The following is a 21718-nucleotide window of genomic DNA, read 5'->3' as shown; positions in this document are numbered from 1 at the left end:
GTCTAGCCCCAGCATTTTTAGATGGCTCAGTGGTCAAGAGCATTGGATGATGTTTAGAGGGCCTGGGTTTGATTCCTGATGGCTCACACTGTCTGTAATCCCAGTTCCAGGGTATCCACTGCTGGCTCTCTGCTGGCCGATGTGAGTACCTACCATATGAGTGATCCACAGACATAGCTGTAGGCAAAGCACTCATACACATTTAAAAAAAAAAGAAAAGAAAATTATTTTCAGTAGTAATTCTGTTAGATGTTGTTTTCTCTACTACCTTAATATAAAATGTTCACTATAGGTGAATGTTTTATTCAGGGTTTCTATTGTGATAAAACTCCATGACAATAAACAGTTTGGTCATTGTTGAGGGAAATCTGGGCAGGAACCTGGAGATAGGAAATTGATAGAAAAGCCTAAGAGGCATGCTGCTTACTGACTTGCTCCCAGTAGCTTTTAAAGCCTGCTCTCTTTACACTCAGGACTTCTACCTACCCAGGGGTTGCGGCACCCACAGTGGAGAAGGCCCTCTTTATATTAATAAAGAATTAAAGAAAATGCACTGCAGACTTGCCTACAGGCAATTTTTATATAGGCTCCCGCCCTCCTACCCCCGAAAGTCCCTCTTCCCAAATAACTCTAAACTTGTGTCAAGTTGACAAAAAACTAGCCAGGATAGTGCAAATTTTTTAACTGTAAATATATGTGTATGCTCATGGATTTATCTTTGATTATCTCTATTGTTTTCTTTAATTTTCTTGCTATATGTACACATCTAAATACATAAATATCTGTGTAGTCCTTTTGGTGTTGCTCATATTTATATGCTTTTAGGGCTGGTAATTTGAGGGTAATTCCTGGGGAAGACTCATTTCCCCCCTCTCAGCAATCATTAATTGCTTGTAGCGCTTCATCTAGGAATAAAAGATTGTGAGATTTTCCTCATTCATGTTGGTATGCCAACTGGTGTTGTTATTGCTCAGGTCTTTTTTGTTTGTTTGCCCCCCCTCCCCCCAGGGTTTCTCTGTGTATCCCTGGCTATCCTGGAACTCACTCTGTGACCAGGTCACAGACAGGAGGTCTGTGACCTCCAACTCAGAAATCCGCCTGCCTCAACCTCCCAAATACTGGGATTAAAGGCGTGCTCCGCCATCACCTTTGCCACCACCACCACCACCACCACCAGGCTTGTTCAGGTCTTATTTAGGCAATAATGTTGACTTTTTTGGGTGCTGTGTATGTGTGTTGACTTTCCTGCTGTGTGTGTGTGTGTGTGTGTGTGTGTGTGTGTGTGTGTGTGTGTGTGTGTAAACACTATCTCACAGCAGATGTTCTGGTACTCTACCTCTTACAATCTTTTCATTCCCACTTCTGCAATATTCCCTAGGCCTTAGATTTAGGGCTGTGTTGCAGGGTATCAATGGGGCCTGAACACCTCATGGTCCGTTGTTCTCTGTGTTTTGATTAGTTCTGGGTTCCTGTAATGGTTTCTTCTGCCGCAAAAAGAAGCATCTTTGTTGAAGGTTGAAGGCCACACCCGTCTGGATAGATGTATGGATAGGTATTGATGATACAGTCAGAGATTATACTGGTTTGGGAAAGTGGTTGTAATATGTTTTTCTCTAGGTTCTATGGCCTCACTAGCCATGGATAGTATGCTAGGTCAGCTTGTGGGTCATGACACCTTTGGGGTTATGTGTTAGATATCATGCATATCAGATATTTGCATTATGATTCATAACAGTAGCAAAATTATAGTTATGAAGTAGCAATGAAATAATTTTATGATGTGGAGTGTCACCACAACATGAAGAACTGTATTAAAAGGTTGCAGCATAAGGAAGGTTGAGAAAGAGTGGTTATAGAGTATCAAACATAAATTCTTTCCTATTGAATAGGCATAGGCCTTACATCTAATTAGACAGCTGTTATCACTAAGATAAATTAAGTGGCATAGTTTCACCTTTGTGGATATCGTGTTTTACTGGTCATTGTGGTTTCTGGGTGTTACAGCTAAGAAGGACTGTTGATTGCTTTTTTCCCTTGGCAGCTTGGCTAGAACCTTCTGTAGTCTTTAGGGAGGAGACTTTGGATTAAGATCCAGCTCGGATCCTCCAAGTCCTGTGTCTTCAGCAGCAGAAACTTACCTTAAAATTCTGGGAGAAAACCAAGGGCAATAACAGCAGTATATTTTTGGGAGGCTTACTTGGGTTCCTTTGACCAACAACTTGAAAGGAGGTTTCTTGGTATTGGGGATTTTGTTAGGTACTTGAGCTCTTGGAGGAAACTTTATCACCCCCAAGTGATGTGATTTCATTTGATAAGTAAATATGTAATATATATATATGCATGCATGCATATAAACACGTATACATATTATATATGTAATTTTAGGTTAACAAAACATGACTCCCTGTGATTTTTTTTCCCCCAGACATCCTCTTGCCTCTGTTGCCCTCCCTCCCACCTTCCTCATTCAGAGCCTCCCTCTCCCCCATTTCCTCCTTCAAAGTACCTGTATTTGCTTTTTTCCTCTCCAGAGCTCTTACCCCCACCTCAGCATACTTCCTCAGTTACTATAAGTCATTTATTTCTGAAAATTATTGCTAGGAACCACAAATAACACACAGTATTTTATTTCTTTCTAATCTTGGGGTACCTCATCAATATATTTTCTGATTGCACCAATTTATCTGCAAATTTCATGATTTCAGTTTTTTTATACCTGCGTACTATTTCATCATATATATCTATCACATTTTAATTGTTCATTTGTCTATTGAAGAACATTTAGTTTTTTTTTTTCCCATTTCCTATAACTAGACTTATAAACATGGCCGATCCAAGTATCTGTAGAGTAGGATGTGAAACCCTTTTCACAGTAGTGGTATAGATGGGACATAAAGTAGACTTAGTTCTAACTTTTTGAGAATTCCCCACCCTGATTTCTATTGTGGTTAGATCAGTTTGTTTGCATCCCACCAACAGTAAATGAGGATTACCTTTTCCCTGCAGCCTTGATAGCCTTTGTCAGCAGTTGCTTTCTTTATCTTAGCTATTCTTAGCTATTTTGACTGGGATAAAATGGAAAAGTTAAATTAGTATTAATCATAAATTCCCTGGTTGGTTGGAGTGGAATATTCTGTTCTTTAGATATTGGGTTTATCTAATTTATAATGTTATTCATTTTTTGTGTGTGTGCGTGTCTGGATAACAATTGAAGAAAATGAGGGTAGTGAAATTACTCTTATAAAGTTGTACATCTTTAATTCTCATAGTATGCTTTTTAATATTGAGTATGCCAGAGTTTGATGTGTATGTTTTAGATTATAATGTTTTCTTTGTTAATTATTGTTTTCTTGATTACAAAGATGGGTCCTCCCTGCCCCCTTGGCTTTTGATTAGCTTTGTTTTAAAGTCTATTATGATACCAACATCTGCTTGTTTTCTGATTCCATTGGCTTGGAATACTTTTTTCTTTCTGCTTGCTTTAAAGTGTTGCGTATCTTTAAATCTGAATATTTGTAGACAGCAGAAAGATGGATTTTGTTTCTTAGTCCATTCTGCTAACCTTTGTCTTTTGATTGGGAGGTTGAGGCCAATAATATTTACAGTTAACGGGGATAGAGAGATGGCTCAGCTGTTAAGAGCATTGTCTACTCTTCAGAGGACCTGGGTTAAATTCTCAGGACTCACATGGCAGTTTAATCTTAATCTGTAATTCCAGTACCACATGAGTTGACATCTTCACACAGATATGCAGACAAAACACCAATGAACATTAAATTTTAAAAATAGTTATTATGGGAATGTATATTGGTCACAGTAATTTTATTATTTATTTATTTGAACGGCTTATTTATTTAAGCTTTTTGTGTCTTTGAAATTTATATTCTTTGTGTTCTTAAGTTCTGTGTTTTGGAGTTCATTTAGATAATTGTCATTGGAGAACATTTTTATGAGATTGGTGGGTTTTGGGTGTCTAGGCCTTTCATATTGTTTTTATTTTTATAAGGTGACCTGGGCATATGGACTTTTTTCATTGGATGTGTGTTTGATGTGATAATCTATGTTGCTTCAGTCTAGGCCAGCATATAGGTTATACAGCTGAGGCAAAATCTGGGAGTTGTGGTTTGCACTGGCAGAGGAGGTTGCATGGACTGATCAAGCTGGATACCTGTAACAGATGAGTTTCCTGGGGTAGGCCTGGGTCTGTACTGCATCTCTGGTAACAAGAAGGACTTCATTTGATAAGGTGGGACTCTGTTCTCAATTCTTGATCAGTAGTGTAGAGTAGACTTGAATCTGTGATCCTCTTGCTTCAATTTGCAGAGTGCTAGGACTACAGTAATACTACCAGAGTGCATTGTCCCAAATTAATCTCTTTTCATAGTCACTTTATTGTATATCTAGTTCAGTTGCTAAGGGCTAAGGGCGACCAGTTTATATTTCTTAGAAACAGGACTTCTGTTTACTTTGTTTACTTGTTAATAGCATCTTGCTGGAGTCCTTTCACAGTCCCAGTAGTCCCATCACAGTAGCCTTCTCACTGCTTTTATTGCATATAGGCTTAACCACTCTGACCCTATACTTTTACTGAAGTATTTTTAAAGTAGAGCTTCATTATATAAAATGAAGTGTTACAAATTGCTTAAAACGACATTAAAGGCCTTTAAAAAGCATTTCTATAGGTTCTAAGTGGTTGATTAATGTGTATGTAACTTCTCAGCAATGTTACTGTGTTGACAGATTACATTCAGGTCTGTATAAACTTAAAGAATTTGTTCATACTACATATGTAATATTTGTTTGTTGTGGTAAATACATATAGGATGTGGTAAATACAAACAGGATCGCTCTCTGTATCTGGCATCCCTTTATCCTGATAGGCTAGATGGTCAGTGAGCTTTGAGGATCTATCTGCTTGTTTCTTTGTCCCCTGAACCAGTCATAGTCATTGTACCTTCCTTCAGTAAGGATGCTGGAGGCTGGAGACTGAAGAGATTATTATTATATATAATAATAATTAATATTATATATTATATAAATATCATCTACTAAAAGCGAGATATAAAGATTAAAAAATTCACTGTTTAGAAATAGTTCTATTTTAAATTAAATTTTATTTATTATTTTGGTGGCATATGCTTTTGTCATTTTGTGTGTGTGTGTGTGTGTGTGTGTGTGTGTATGTGCCTGTGCCTGTGTCTGTGTCTGTGTGTCTGTAAGTCTAAGGACAGAGGAAGTTAGTAGTTCTCTTTACTAAATAGGTCCAAGGAATCAAACTAAGGTTGCATGGTGACAATTTTCTTTACTTGCTTAACCATCTTGTCAGTTCAAGTAGTATCAACCTTTAAAAATGTATTTAATTTTCACTGTGTTTGATGGTGTGTTCCTTTAATCTAAGCATTTGTGAGTCCGAGAGGCTATCTAGGGCGATACAGTAAGACCCTACTTCAAAAGAAAACAAAGTATAAAAACTGAGTTGAAAGTATAGGTAGTTGTGAATCACCCAATGTAGATGCTGGGAGTTAAACTCAGGTCTTTGGCAAAGCCAGTATGTATTCTTAAGTGCTGAAGCATCTGTTTAGTCCCAATTACAAGCTTTTTATGAAGGCAAATGTTAGACATATTTGTATGGGTGTGTGTGCGCTTGTGCATAAGCTTGCGTGCATGCATGTGTATGCTTTAGTGTTGAGTGTCCCTTTGATTGTTTCTCCCTTACTTTTTTGAGACAGGATCGCTCTCTGTATCTGGCATCCCTTTATCCTGATAGGCTAGATGGTCAGTGAGCTTTGAGGATCTATCTGCTTGTTACTTTGTCCCCTGAACCAGCCATAGTCATTGTACCTTCCTTCAGTAAGGATGCTGGAGGCTGGAGACTGAAGAGATTATTATTATATATAATAATAATTAATATTATATATTATATAAATATCATATATTATATATTATATAGTGTATATATATTATGTATCTTATATCTTATATATTATAGAGATTAATATATATATTATTCTTACAAAGGGCCTAAGTATAGTTTCTTAAACCACATGAGATATAAGTACAGCTCTAGGGGACTAGACTCTGTAGACATCCATACTTAGTGCCAAACGCCCATATATACATAATTTAAAACGAAGGATACTGGGTTTGTAAATTGATGTACTGGTGTTTGTATGGTGGGCACTTTAATGTCTAAGCCATTTCCCCAGCATGGAAGCATGTTTTTGAGTAAAAGACCCTATGTAGTTTTAGCAAGGCTTAACAATTACAAGCTCACAGCTAAAAACTGTTTTGCATATATACTTTTGTCATGTATGCATTTGAAGAAAATCCATGACATATTAAGAATAAAAGGGGTAATATATATTTAAGTTTGGAAATACCTTTCCAAAAGCTTATGTGTTGAATTTTTTGGTTTGTTGTTGATGAAAAGGTTGCAATGTGATTAGATTATTAAAGAGATAGCTGAGTGTGATAATTTGATTGTAAGGCTGAATTGGAGGGGTTGAATTACTGGAGGAAAGCTGCTGTCTTACTTAGGGTTTACCAATGCTGTGATGAAACACCATGACCAAAGTAACTTGGGGGAAGAAACAGTTTATTTGACTTATGCTTCCAAGCCACTGTTCATCATTGAAGGAAGTCAGATCAGGAACTCAAGCAGAGCAGGAACTTGGAGACAGCAACTGATGGAGAGGCCATGGAGAGCTCTTGACTGGTTGCTCCTCATGACTTTCTCAGACCCCTCTCTTATAGAACCTAGAACCTCCAGCCCAGGAATGGCCCCACCCACAGGGGACTGGGCCCTCCTCCAGCAACCACTAATTAAGAAAATGCTTTATAGGCTTTCCCATGGCCAGATATTTTGGAGTCATTTTCTGAGTTAGGCTTCTTCCTCTTAGATGACTTTAGCTTGTGTCAAGTTGACCTAAAACTAGCCAGCCCAGTGCCTTGAAAGGTGTTCCTGTCCTCAGCCTCTTCCTTATGCTCTCTGTATTTGCTGTCATGATGTCCATCTTATCATAAGACCTTAAAGAGTATTAACTATGGATTAAAACCTCAGAAATCGTGAAGCAGTCTTCTGTAGTAGTTTATGTCAGTTCTAACATTTGGTTTTTCTTTTTCTTTTTCCTCCCCTCCCCATCCACCTCTGGCTCCGGCCCCACTTGCTCCAGCCCATAGTTTTTTTGTTTCTCATTATAGAGTGTGAGCCACCATGTGGTTGCTGGGATTTGAACTCATGACCTCCAGAAGAGCAGTCAGTGCTCTTTAACTGCTGAGCCATCTCACCAGCCCTAAAATTTGGGTTTTCTTAGTCAGGATGTCTACATATTAACTCATGATGGCCAAGAACATATATCCCTTCCTGTTTCAATCTTTTGAGTGATAATATTATAGATATATGCTACCATGTCTGGCTTTATCTCAGTTACTGTGCCATAGTGATATAAAGCTGAGTAACATATCTGTTAAAGATCATTTTAGGAAATACTTTCAATAATTCCTTAATGTTTTGACATTTTTTTAGAGACTTTCCAATAGGAATGTTATTGGAGAGGTTGCTTTAAATAATGAATATGTGCATTTCTTTAGTCAGTAAGAATGAGAAAGGTCAGAGCAAATTTTTATTATTAATTTTTCTTTTGTCAAGGGAAGCTGATAGTGCTGTGTTTAGCAAGGGTAGAACATTAACAGCCTTTATATATTTTAAGGCAACTTCAGTAGTTCTGCCTGCTTAGGGATCGAGATAGAGGAGATTGATATAATTAACTCACAGGGGCATGGAATAAGAACAAAATAAGAGGCTACTCTCTTAAGTCGTACTGATGGCTTGAATATTCAGACTGAAATTTGTAGTGGTATCAATTTCCAGGGTTCTGATTCTTTTTATAATGTCACACACTAATTGTTAAGGGAAATTGTGGGTTTAGTATAGGCTTAGACTTTTTTTACATGATAGGCAATATAGGATGATCAAGGCTAAAAAGTTAATAAGGAAGTTAAAATGATCATTCATTTGTAGACTTACTTAAAAAAAAAATCCTATGAGAAAGGTATAGATAGTAGCTGGACTTAGTGTCCATGTATATTTGCATATATGTATATATATTCATATTGACATGATAGATGTACTGTATCATTGTAAAAATTGAGACATAAATGGATTTGATTAATTTACCATTATATATGTACTCATTAAACTTAGTTGTGTTAAGTTATAGTTATATACATATGCATTTATTGTATAAGCTCTTGCATTGAGATCATTGCTGTGAATTTTGTATTTCCTAGTACAGTTATTTATGTTTTCAAAATATGTGCGCTTAGTACTGGGTCCTGCTAGAGAAACAAGTAGTTCAGATTTGATCAGAAGCATGATTGCCTTAGGCAACTGGCAGACATGGAGCTCCAGTGAGTCGTGTTGAAACTATGGTTGATTTGGGAAATTTATACCTTATATAACTTTTCTTCTGAACTGAGTTTCAAAATCTGGTGGCATTCTGAAAAGCCTTTTTATTGGGAGAATATTAACAATGATGTTAACCTGTCTAAAGATCCCTCTCCCAATTGTAGATAGAGCATATTGAGTAATACATACGCAACTATTATATCATTGCTGCTTCATACTGTTGGAGTAGCTTGCCGTTAAGGTACACTTGGTTCATTATGTCTTTCAGAACTGTGGGTGGAATCAATAAATTCAGTTTATTACTGGTCTATACAAATTTAAATTACCTAGTAAAATTGAAATAGTTCAATAAAATTGTTTCTAAACTGAGGAGTCATGCCAAGGAGATGACTCAGCAAGTAAATGTTCCTGTTATACAAACCTGAAGACTTGACTTCCATTTCTAGAGTTTAGGGTGGAATGAGAGAACTGACTCCCCTAATTGTCCTTGACCTCCATACTTGGCGTGCTCAACAAGTGTATGAACAACAGGCATTCTATGTAAAATAAAAGTAATTAAAACTAATAAAATCCGGAAAGTTTAGCTAATAATTGCAAAAGTAGTAGGCCTGAGAAGTATCCATGCTGTACTTTTGACATACAGCTTTGTTGCTCAAGTAAGCTGATACTTGCCTTCTCTTGTAAAGAATATTCTGCTTTGGCCATTAGACTTCCATGTCCTTCAAGACTCAGCTCAAATGTCATTTCTTTGAAGCATGAACTATACCTTTAAAATATCTTACCATCTAGCATTGACATCATTTGCAACCTGAAATAGTTTCATTTGTTACTTTATTGTTTACTCCCATGAATGAGAAGAAATTAATAAAACCAAGTCTATTTTTCTATTCTTTACTATCTTGTTTTTTAGCACTATTTAAAAATGCATATAGGTATTTTAAGCAAGTTCTACAGGGATATTATTTCAAATCCATTTCTTGGAGTCTTAACTTTTACCCCTCTATATGACCTTATTTAGAAATATAATATTCGTAGTTATACATTCCAGTTAATTGACATAAGGTGATAGTTTACTAGTCTCAAATCTCTATAATTGCTGATCTTTTATGATGCAAAAACACTGGTATCGTGGGAATACATAGGTACTCTTTTCATTGAAATTTCTCTGGTGTGTGTGTGTGTGTGTGTGTGTGTGTGTGTGTGTGTGTGTTACATGTATAAGGATGCCTTCAGAGAGAGACCAGAAGATACTGGATCCTTGGCAGCTGGTGCCACAAATATGGTTGTGCTGCCTAAGATGGCTACTGGTACTGAAAAACGGGGGTGTCTTTCCAGCTCTGTATTTTTTCTTTTAATATGATAGTGATTGTTTATGCACTTTTGAAGTAATTTCTATATGAAAACTTAAGAATATATATAATTACTTATTTTGATGAGGGCTATCCTCCATTTTCATGAGTGAGTATTCATATGTATGTACATGCATGCTTTTGTTGTTTGTCTTGGAATAGGTGGGTGTGATGCCCAGGTTGATGATGTCAAGAATCAACTTCCATGGCTCCTTCGCTTTATTCATTGAGGCAAGGTCTCTCAATGAAATCCACAGATCTCGTGGATATGGCCAGCCTTTTTAGTCTGGGGGATCTTCTGTTTAAATCTTTTAAGACTGGAATTCCAGGCATGCTATTACTTAAACACCAGGCATTTATGGAAGGTTGGAAGGATCCAAATTCGTACTTGTGCTTGAACACTAAGCTATTAACCCTGAGGGCCATTAAAAACAAGTTTTCTCATTTTTTTTTTACCCTCTCTTAGAATTTTTTAAGAGTAGATATCTGTTTTAGTTCAAGAACATAATGTAATGGTTTTATATTTTCCATGTATAATTATTGCATTTGATCATAGGCTTTCTTAATTAAACTGTTAAATTGCTAAACAGTTTTAATTTATGAGTAGGTAGATCTGTTAGTAAAATAACCAAAAGGATGTATTATTTACTGCTCCCCCCACTTCCACCCCGTTAGTGGTGATTTTGAAATTTTTAAAAACCACAGCAAAATATCTTTATTGAAGTGTAGGGAAACATTCTTGTAATTTTGCTGGTCAAGCCTGTCAGTTTTTATTTGCAAACGTTTTTCATGTATGTAATATAGGGTGTTGTAGTGTGAAAGAAGTTAATATCTTGGGGTTTTATTTTCATTTTTTAGACATTTAAAAGGCTGTTGAGTTTTTCATTAATCTTTAATTTAGAACATTCTACTTAATCATTTATTTCCTGTTCAGCTAGTTGTATGGTTTAAAGATCACAGCTCTTAACATAAGTTTGGTAAGCTTTATATGTAAATAAATACATTTATTTAAACGTAAACCTCAAGTTTTATGTTTAAAAATAAGATAATGAATGCCCCTGTATAATACTATCTTAATTTGTATGTTGGATCAATACTCCCCTCTTTTCCCCTCCCTTCTCCCTCCTCCTCCCTCCTCTCCTCTCTTCTCTCCTCTCTTCTCCCCTCCCCTCTCTTCTCCCCTCCCCTCCCCCTTCTCCTCCCTCCTCTCCTCTCCCCTCTCCTCTTCTCCCCTCCCCTATCCTCTCCTCTGCTCCCCTCCCCTATCCTCTCCTCTGCTCCTCTCCCCTCCCCTCCTCCCCCTCCCTCTCCTCTTCTTTCCTCCTCTGCTTCCCTCTTCTCCCCTTCCCCTCTCCTCCCCTCCCTTCTCCTTCCTTCCTCTTCTCTTCTCCCCTCCCCCTCCTCCCCCTCTCCTTTCCCCCTGCCTCCCCCTCCCCTATTCTCTCTTTCCCTCCCTCTCCCCTTTCCCCTCTCCTCCCCCTCCCCTTCCCTCCTCTTCCCTCCTCCCTGCCTCGCCATACCCTCCTCTACTCCCCCTTCCCACCTCCCTTCTTCTCCCCTCCTCTCTTCCCCCTCCCCTCTTCTCCCCTCCTCTCTTCCCTCTCCCCTCTTCTTCCCTCCTCTCTTCCCTCTCCCTTCTCCTCCCTTCCCCTCCCTTATCCTCCCCTCCCCCTTCTCCCTTCCCTTGCCCTCCCCTCCCCCTCCCCTCATCTCTTTTGCATCTTGTCCTTCTTACCTCCCTCCCTTCCTCGTTATATAGCCCTGGTTTTCTTGGAATTCTTAATGTACACTAGGCTGGTGTCAAATTCTGCTCCAAGTGTTTGGATTAAAAATTTATTCCACTATGCCCAGCTTAAATGATAATTTAAAAATTATTTTATATGCATGAGTGTTGTGTCTACATGTATGTCTGTGTACTCATAGAAGACAGAAGATGGTATCTGATTCTCTGACTGGAGTTAGAGACAGTTATGAGTTATCACATGGTGCTGGGAAATCAACTTGGGTCCTTTGGAAGAACAGTTATTATTATTAACTGCTGAGCCATTTTCTTTAGCTCCCAAGATCAATTTTTATAATGGTCACATTATAAAATGTGTACATTATAAAATAGCTGTACTCACAAGAAAGTGGTTGCATTTATAACATCATTTATAAAAACCTTAGTTACCAATTAACCAATTTTCTCTCTTTTATTAGTTAACACTAGTATCCTAGTGTTATATCCTAATTTGCATGATAAATTTAATTTATATTACTAGATGTGTGTTTGTTCCTTGGATCAAACCCAGGGCCTTGTTTATCAAAGGAGAGTGTTTTCACATTCTATTATATCTCATCCCTTGTCATTTACCTTTACCTTTGATGATTATAAAACCCTTCTATGTGTTAGATACAACATTGTATTTTTAGGAATAGAAAGGTCTTCCTAAAGATTCATACAACTTCTTAGCTAGAACTGTGAAGAAATCCCTAAAACCTTGTACAAACTTGTATAAACCTTAAGTTAATTAAAAAATAAGTCCATCAGCATATATGTGTTTGTACATATTATTTATATATGTCTTTATAGTTTATTAAAAATGAATGAAATTTGTGACATTTATTTTTGTGAATTAAAAAGTATACTGTAAACAAAAACACATAGAAAAGTGTTATAGGATGTATGAACAAGACAGCATGAAACCTTGTAAGTGTGGGATTGTATTTGAATGAGTCTAGATCTTTTCATTTATTCCTAGGATAGTGGTGCCTGTATAAATTTTAATAGGTAGATTATTTTCTGTGATGAAACATTATGATCAAGAGGGAAAATAGTTCATCATTGCAGAGAGAAACCATGGCAGCAACTGACAGACATGGCAAAAGGAGCAGAAAGCTGAATTAACACTTCTTCAAATAGAAAAACAAAATGGAGAGAGTGAACTTGAAAGTGGGAAGAAGCTGTATTTCCTCAAAGCCAGTCTCTGGTGACATGCCTCCTACTGGCAGACTCGACCTTTAGGGTTCCATGACCTCCTCATATGGCACCACCAATTGAGAACTACATGTTCAAATATGTGAACCTATGGGGGACATGTATCAGAAAACTACTACAGAGTTCAAAGGGTATGTGTACATACAGGAAAGGAAGATTGGGTGGGGTAGGGGTGGGGTTGCTGGAGAAATATAGTGTTAAAAATTTTAAGAGGAGAATAATGGCAGAGGATCATTAATAGTTGAGAAGGCAGGAGAATGTTTTTGATGCCATGTAGTTCATGAAGAAGTCTAAGAAAATGTTGAATGTAAAAGAAAAACTGCAGTTAAAGTATGACTGTTCATAAGTACTCTATGGTAAGATTGTGTGCAAGCACCATTTTGGATAAGAAATTAAGAAGCTGTCATGGAGATGCTGTTTCAGAGATAAAATTTTGGCAAATATTTTTTTGACACATATTGTTTGTTTTAAATTTTTGTTTAGTGTGACATTCCTAGGTCATAGGATTGTGTATGCATATAGAGTCTCATCTGGAGAATTTTCTAACTTTTTCTCCATTTTGATATATCTTTGTGTCAGCCCTTGTTTATGCTCTGTGAAAACTCTACTTGATCTTTGTTATTGATTTAGCTAGTCACAATCTCTGAGAAAGGATCTCTCAACTGTTTTATTTCAGTGTGTACTTTCCTTACACACAATTGCATGCATATGTTTATGGGACATGATGTTTTGATTAATATATTATCAAATCAGGGTAATTAACATATCCATCGCCTCAAGCATTTATCATCTTATGGTGATAACATTCAAAATCATTCAAGATGTTTTAAAATGTTCCATACATTACTGTTAATTATACCTACCCTGCCATGCATGGTGTATGCACACCACATTTTCTATATTGATACCTCTATTTGTAGACAATTAGGTCAACTGAATTTTGATATCTTTTTAGCATACTGCTTTTTTTTTCCTCTTGGATATATACTCAGTTGGATGGCTAGACTGTATAGCAGTTTGGTCATTCTGGTATATGTGTTATAGTTTTCTATTACTATAGTTTACAGCTGCACCATTTTGTTTCTCCATATCCTTGTCAGCGTGTATTCTTTTTATCTTTTTTTTTTTTGATAGCTAGTATCATTAAAATGAGCTGTGGTAGTTTTGATTCACATTTCTTTCATGAGTAGCACACTTAGTTATTTTACTCAAATGTTTAAGAAGTTTTATTTATGATGATTATTACAGTAAATAAGATAGATTAAAATTTCCTGCCCACTGGAAGTTAATTACTTTATTATCAAGAAAACAAGACATTTTGTGAAAAAAGGAAAATGCATTGCATAAATCCTTACAAAGATCTTAAAATAATTGCTGTTTTAATTGTCATTTTCTACCTTTAATCAGTTAAAATCCCTCCCTCCCTCCCTCCCTCCCTCCCTCCCTCCCTCCCTCCCTCCCTCCCTCCCTGCCTCTCTCCCTCCCTCCCTCCCTGCCTCCCTGCCTCCCTGCCTCCCTCTGTGCCTTCTTTCCTCCTGTTCTGTTTTTTTCAAGGCAGTGTTTCTCATGTATCATTGGCTCTTCTAGACCTTACTTTGTAGACCAGGCTGGCATAGAACTCCTCCTCTCTCCCAAGTGTTGGGACTAAAAGCATGCACCACCACCACCACCACCACCACCACCCAACTCCTTTTTTTTTTTTTAAAGAAGAAAAATTTTATCCATATTAAATATACTGAAACTTTATTAATTTAATACGAGCTCTCTAATCTCTTAGCATTTATTAAGCACTGCTTCCTGAGTACATAAAGATTGGTAGGTTTTGTACAGTTTCTTTATAATGTTAACTAAAATGAGTTTTCAATTTGGAAGACAAAAACTAAAAATGTTTGGTTTTAAATTACCAAGCTAAGGACATTGCAAGAAAACACCATATCTTCACAGTTCAATCATTTGTGGGTCATCCAAAAACAGGACTTACAAGTCAAAATAAAATAACCTTTTATTTGTATTTACCCACTGAGCCATCTCACTAATAAATCGTTAAGGCATCCCCACACTATTTTTAATCTTTCAGGATCCTCCCTACTTTTGTTGGTTTATTTGATTATATCTCTGAGTGTTTATTCCACATTGCATTCATTTTCCTTTGTGGATGTTTAGATTTCTGTTTTTATTGACAGTTGAAATTTTTCTGTCATAATGTCTCCAATTTTCTTCTTTCTTAATGACTTCTTGGAAATATTGGGAATGTTTGTCTCATGAATACAATGTCTGAGATCCTTTAATGATGATTTTTTTTTAAGTGAAAATGGGCCACTCAGTTTTTCTTATTAAATCTTTTGATGGCCTTTGTTAAAATTGAATATCTTAAATATTTAATTCTGTGAATTACCCCAGTCTCAAGTGGTTTTGATGATGATGTCTATTAAAGGTTATGCATGTTATTTTTCTTACACTACTTTTTAAAACAAAGATTATCTTTCTTATAGGTGGTCCGATGTTAATTCTGATTAACAAATAATATGTCAAGCTTCACTGAAGAATTGAAATCAAAATGGAAAAAAGTTTTTGTTTATAGATTGGTTTATTAGCCAAGATATTCATTATTTTAGTATCCTGTTCACTTGAGGGTCTGTATGCTTTTATCTTCACATTTTACTAGCACAAACTTCCGCAGTTATTGAGAGATGCAAGTTTATTCTTTTCTTTGACATCAAGCAGGCACCCAGTTCTGAGCATGCATATGTAGATAATAATTCTAGAATCTTTGTATTCAGTCTTTATTTCTAAGCTTGCTTCATTGGTTGTCTGCTGGTCATTTTATTGTCTAGGGCTCTTGCACTATTTTCAGTTGTCTTTCTAACAAAATTTATTGGTATGTAAGATATACTTACAAACCAAACATTTGTTGATAATAAATTATAAAGAAATATATTAGTTTTTTGTTATACATTTAAATAGAAAACCAAGTTTACATACTGTGAAGGGTCTTTATTGTTACATGATAAATTAAATCTTAGGTGAAATTCTGATTCAGGGACAAAAGCATTTTTTATGTTTTTAGAGTTGATGTTCATTTCATTTTTATAATTATTAATGCTGAACATTCATCTCACAGGAATAGATAGTACAGAATAGCAGGATGTTGAGGGCCATTTAAATAAGTAGTTGAAAATTCTGCTTTAATTTAAAGCCAAAATTCTAATAATGATTTTAAAAGTAAAATTCAAATCAGCAATTCAAGAAGCAGGTTTTTAAAATTTACACATTGTTAAAGTTGAAGTGATTTGATACTTAACCTTAGGAATAAAAGTAGTGGAAGGTTAAATTTCTGTTTTCTTTAAAACATTATGTTTTTGTAAGAATACAAAATGTTGTATGTACAGTTAAGAACAATCTAGTTGATAACAGTTATAGTATGGAGTTTGAGCCAAGGTGTTTCAGAGAGTGTTTCTTGCATCTCATGCCACAATGGTAGTACATTACAAAATGTGCTTATCATATGTTTGCAACTCAGTCTAAATTAACACTTTACAGTGCACCTTGGGCAAATGCTGTCAGAAACCCCTCAGATTTACTGCATATTTGATTTTGATATGTGTAAAATCCTTTCAACAGGTATCAACTACCATTTTTGAGATCTGGGTTCTTCTGTTTTTTCTCTTATATCTGTAGCTACACCAAGAAATGGTTCTATGATTCCCATTGACTTTCTGTTTGGGAAATAAGGGATGTTAGGCAGGGTAAGCAAAAGGCTGTGGGTTATTGTTGTTTTAAATTCAGAAGTTTTTTTTCTTTGTTAGGTACTCTTTGTTGTGTTTTTTAGATTCAAGATTTCTGTAAAAGTTAGCTCTTTTTAGGGGAGGGGCAAGGTTGATCAATTTTGCCAACTAATCAAATAATTACTTTTAGGGAGACCTTATTCTCTCTCTCTCTGTCTCTGTCTCTCTCTCTCTCTCTCTCATCACTATTGTGCTATTTTCTATATTGTTACTCTCTTATTTTTGTTGATTTAGTATATAAATCAGAGTTGATTTATTTTCTGTCAGCATTTAAATTTTTTTTTTTTTCCAAGACAGGGTTTCTCTGTGTAGCTCTGGCTGTCCTGGAACTCACTCTGTAGACCAGGCTGGCCTCGAACTCAGAAATCCACCTGCCTCTGCCTCCCAAGTGCTGGGATTACAGGCGTGAACCACCACTGCCCAGCTAAATATGCATATATAGTTGTCATCAAGAAATCTGTTGTAATTTTTATCTCCCCATTTGGTGTGTCATGTACATTAAGATCTCTTTATCTGTAATTAGCTTTTAAAGCAAAAATTATACTTTGGAATATTCTGCTTGGAAATGTTCTGGATTTTACTTTTTTTTTTTTTTTTTTTTAAGATATCAACAGGGTTGTGGTGGCACACACCTTTAATCCCAACACTTGAAAGAGAGAGAGAGAGTGGCAGGTGGATTTCTGAGTTCAAGGCCAGCCTGGTCTGCAATTCATGTTCCAGGACAGCCAAGACAATATAGTGTCTGAAAAACCAGAAAAAGGAAAAAAAATTATTATTTTTAAATTTTTCTTCTGGGTTTTCTTTTAGTATTTCCTTGGCCTTGTCTAGGGATTTATTACAGCTTTAGGTGTATTTTTCTGTTTGCTTTTGTATCATGATTTCCTGTGTCCATGCTATCCTGTTTTTTGTCCTGTCTGTTTTATTCTTTTCGAAAATCAGATCTGTTTTCATAGCATTTTAGGTTTACAGTGAATTTGTGGAGAAAGTACAGGAATCTGAGGTTTAGTACCTCATGCTTATTACAATTGTCACCTCAGAGTTGTATACTAAGTACAGCTGTCGGCCATGTCGTATTGGTACTTGTACAGGGTTGTATGCTAAGTACAGCTGTTGACCATGTCATATTGGTAATTGTCATTACCATCCACAGTCTGTTCTTCACTATCTATGTTGTAATGTGTCATCCATATTTAGACAAATGTACAATAATAGTTATCTCCTGTTTAGAAGTGTTGCACTGTGCTAATATCCCTCTATACTCTGGTGATTCCATCTGCACCCTAACTTCCAACAATCACTGATTGCCATAGTCTTACCTTCTCAAAAATGTTATGTAATCAGAGTTGGACGATATGTAGTCTTTTCAGATGGCTTCTTTTATTTAAAGGTTCTTCATTTAATTTTATGACTTTTTGGGCCAATTTTTCTAATCTACTCACCTTCTAAAGGACTTCTTGGTTGCCCCCAAGTTTGGTCAGTTATGAATAAAGGTATAATAAATAACTTTGTCTAAGCTTCTTTGTAAATTTAGGATTTTAATTATTTTGCATAAATATCAAATAGTGTGATCATAGGTACAATGGATTGATATTTCATGGTCTATTTATTTTATTTAAAAATAATTTTCTTTTTAATTAACAGGTGTGACTTTGAGGTTGTATAACAAGTTTGAATTATACAGAACTTTCTGTACTGTGGAATAGCTTCTCCAGCAATGATTACTTCAGAGTTACCAGTGTTGCAGTAAGTAAATACTTTTCTTTATCTTCTAGAGAAATGAGTACAGTATTACAGGGTTCTGATGAAATATATCAAATATGTTCTGCTATTGATACAGTATATTTGAAATCTAAATATTAGGGTATGGGATTACTCTGCCTTTGCTATTGGAATGTCAGCATGTTTTCTGATGCTGAACAAGTCAGGTATTAATGTTCTTATATTAGGAGTTGGCCAGTTGTAACACCAGTTTGTCATAAATTGCATTAGAGCTATACTTATTTCCTACACACTGATTACAGTTTCTTTGTTCTATGATGTTAGGAACTCTATTGTTTGGAAAGTCTAAGATATTCAGTTTTGCTATTGAAAAGAAAACATTTATTAAACTTTGTCTTATATTCTACATTTAAAAGTGCATTTACTGTTTTTATTTTTCCCACAAAGATTCCTTCTCTTACATTAAAATTATGATTATTGAGGTATTCTGGCTTCTAGAAGAATCTCAGGCAGTACCCATTTGTGTGTGTTTGTGTGTGGTGTGCATGTGTGTGTGTGTGTGAGAGAGAGAGAGAGAGAGAGAGAGAGAGAGAGAGAGAGAGAGAGATTATTAGATTTTTTGTTCTTTGGGGACAGACTTTTGTGTTGGACATTATTTTAAAATTTCTAAAAAATGTCATAGTCATATAACAGCAGATATTATTTCTTTTATAATTTGCATCAATCTGTAAATTGAGGATCTATGTATTTTGATCTCATGTTATAAAGATAATTTAGCTATGATAAAAAGATTGTCATTTAAATAGTTATTTCTTTGATTATAGTTCAGTTAAAAGTGTCTTTTCCAAGAGATAGCCTTCTGGTTGCTCTCTTAGATGCTTTAAGATACCAAGCTTTCTTTATCTGTTTGAGAGATCAACAATACTTTGTTTTTATAAGGCTTTTCAACTGTAGATGATAAAATTCAAATATTGTTTATATACTTGCTCCATTCTTCTTTACCCCTTATCTTAGGCATAATATAGTTTTGAGATCCCTGCTTAGTATTTTTTTTTTCTTTCTTTACTTTGTTCTTAGAAACTCTTACTTTCTCATCTAACTCTCTGTTTATGCTTTATTTTAGATATATGTCTGGCAGAATTCCTTTGATTCTTTATAATTAGTATAGGTGTCTCTCTGTGTTTTTTAATTTCCATTTTTTTCTCCTAGCAACATATTTTACATAATGTTCCCAACCACTTCTGAAAGGCATAAGCTTTTCTGTCATATTGTTGTATGCCCTGCTTGTCGTATACTCACATAATTACTCATAAAATTTCAAGCAGACTTAGTTGAGTGATATTTGTATTTAAAAAAATGTAGCTTTAATATTTAGTATTAAGCATTGTGGTTTGTAATAAAAATTCACAAAATTGTAAATCTATAACGTGTGGGTATTGCATACTGGTAATCTGTGAGCTAGGTGAATGCACTTTGCTTGAATAAGCCAGCTGGAGAGGGTATTCTTGGTTAAGATTAAATACACCTTTTAAACAGTATACACTTGTCTAAATTCTTGTGTTTGTCTTATTATCTTACTTAATTTACTCATCTATCTAACTATGTACCCTGTTGTGCTAACTTTATATCATTGTGATAAAAATGTCTGAACCATTCTACTTAGAAGGATATTTTTCTTTTTTACCTCCCATTTCCAATTTTAGAGATTTATCTTAGGATCAGTTGGCCTTGTTGCCTGTGTGATCTTCTGGCCTGTGGTAAGGCCGTTTATCATTATAGGTGATGTCGGGTGAAGCAACTCGTCTACTCTATAATGGCTGGGAAACAGAGAGCAGGGCAAAGAGTTGTAGCTCCAGAGTCCTCTTCATTGATAGGCATGCATAAGATCTCATTTCTCATAGGATCCACCATCATTAGTTCTGTAGGCTAGTGATCACACTTTTAAGATACCAGACTTTAGGAAACACTCAAATCCTAGAATTCTTCCTATAGTTCTTCATGCTCGTTTCATAATGCAAAATGCATATAAATAAATAATTTTTTTTTGTTTCAGTAGTCCATAGAGTTTTTTTCTGTTTCAGCATGGATCTTGTCCAGATTAAAAATCTCCTATTTGATAACAAAACAAAATCAGTTATAAGTCCAAAAACTTATTTTCCTACTTCCAAGATACAGTGTAACAAGAAAAATTTCTATTCCCTATAGGACAAATAGGAAAACAAAATGGAGAAATTAGACCAAAGTAGGACTAAAACCCAGCCGCAAAACTTTAAATCCTATATAGCTCTATGCTTGTAATTCTGAGCACATGGTAGTGTTATAAACACAAAAGAGCTTGGACAATTATAGCCACTCTTTTGTACTCATTTTGCTGGACCTGGAGCTTCCTCTATATTCCTGGCGTCTCTGAATATGCTGTCTTCATTATAGCTTCAGCCTCACCCTCACAGCTTCCCTCAGCACCTTGCGAGTGAAAGGTTGCTGACAAGGATTGTGAACCTCATGTGTACTCTCGCCTTTCTTTTGAAATCTCCTGGAAGCCTCCATGACTCTTACATCCATGAAAATACCTCGCACTTGTCCTTTCCTCATATTTGCATACCAGCAAACCCAACATTATATAAATGATGGTAGCGTCGGCCACCACTGCGACTGCACTCAGTTTCCCAAGTCTCCCTGTAAACTGAGCGTGGAGTTTTTGAGCAGCCAACTCAAAATATATTTCTTCAAAAAAATATCTATCTAGGTTCTCTTGTCAACCCTGTGCGGGTGTAATGGGTGAGGAGGTTGATTCCTGACAGCCAGTAAGGCGTCTCTTGCTGTTAATTTGCAGTACGCGTACTTTGTTTTAGTGGAGGCGCTAAGCAAGCCCAGCCACATTCATAGTTTCATGGAACTCCCACATTTTCTATAGTTTTCCTGCTCTGTACTGTTTGGCTCTCAATTATTATTGTATGTTTGGCCAAAAGAAGCTAACAGTATTCATACTGCTTCTTTAATTCTGTGCTCTTTATTTCCTTTGCCAGAAGCCTTTTTTTCACATTCAAAGTTTAATATTTTAGTTTTGTAGAAATAATGATTTAAAAATCAGAGAATAGGAAAGACAGGCCATTTTTCAGATTAACCATACTATGTTCTTGGCTTACCTACATACTATATTTACTGGTGGTTTTGTTTTTTATTGATTTTTTTTTTATTATTAAAGAGTGTCAAAATATTATGCTACTATATATTTATATTCTGTAAGTGTCCTTTTTCTGGATAAATACTATACATCTAACAGACTCATGCCTTGCTGTCATTGGGTTTATAGGTACTAATAAACCAGCCATAGTTATGGTACTATTCAGGACATGGTTGTATTATGAAAATTTTAACACATTTACTACTCTGACAAGTGAAGCCGTGCTGGGAATTGAACTTGGGCCTCACACATGCTAGACGAGCAGTCTACTACTTAGTACTGCTACCCGCCCTAACT

At 35.8% G+C, this 21718-nt stretch overlaps 1 protein-coding gene across 4 annotated transcripts in view; it reads left to right on the top strand.

Annotated features, from left to right (window-relative positions):
• Stag1 (stromal antigen 1) overlaps nt 1-21718 on the top strand; it is a 757688-nt gene that overhangs the window by 472091 nt on the left and 263879 nt on the right. For 3 of the 4 annotated variants that reach the window (XM_052187535.1, XM_052187534.1, XM_052187536.1), the window contains one exon: nt 18160-18261. The exons of the other annotated variant lie outside the window; for it this stretch is intronic. In XM_052187535.1, the coding sequence (XP_052043495.1) occupies nt 18233-18261 (29 nt within the window). In that variant the 5' untranslated portion in view covers nt 18160-18232. The remainder of the gene's footprint in view (nt 1-18159; nt 18262-21718) is intronic. 4 annotated transcript variants of the gene reach the window in all.

Source organism: Apodemus sylvaticus, chromosome 7 (assembly GCF_947179515.1).
Source record: "Apodemus sylvaticus chromosome 7, mApoSyl1.1, whole genome shotgun sequence".
In the NCBI taxonomy this organism is placed as follows: domain Eukaryota; kingdom Metazoa; phylum Chordata; class Mammalia; order Rodentia; family Muridae; genus Apodemus; species Apodemus sylvaticus.
This window is presented reverse-complemented; position numbering and strand designations above follow the sequence as displayed.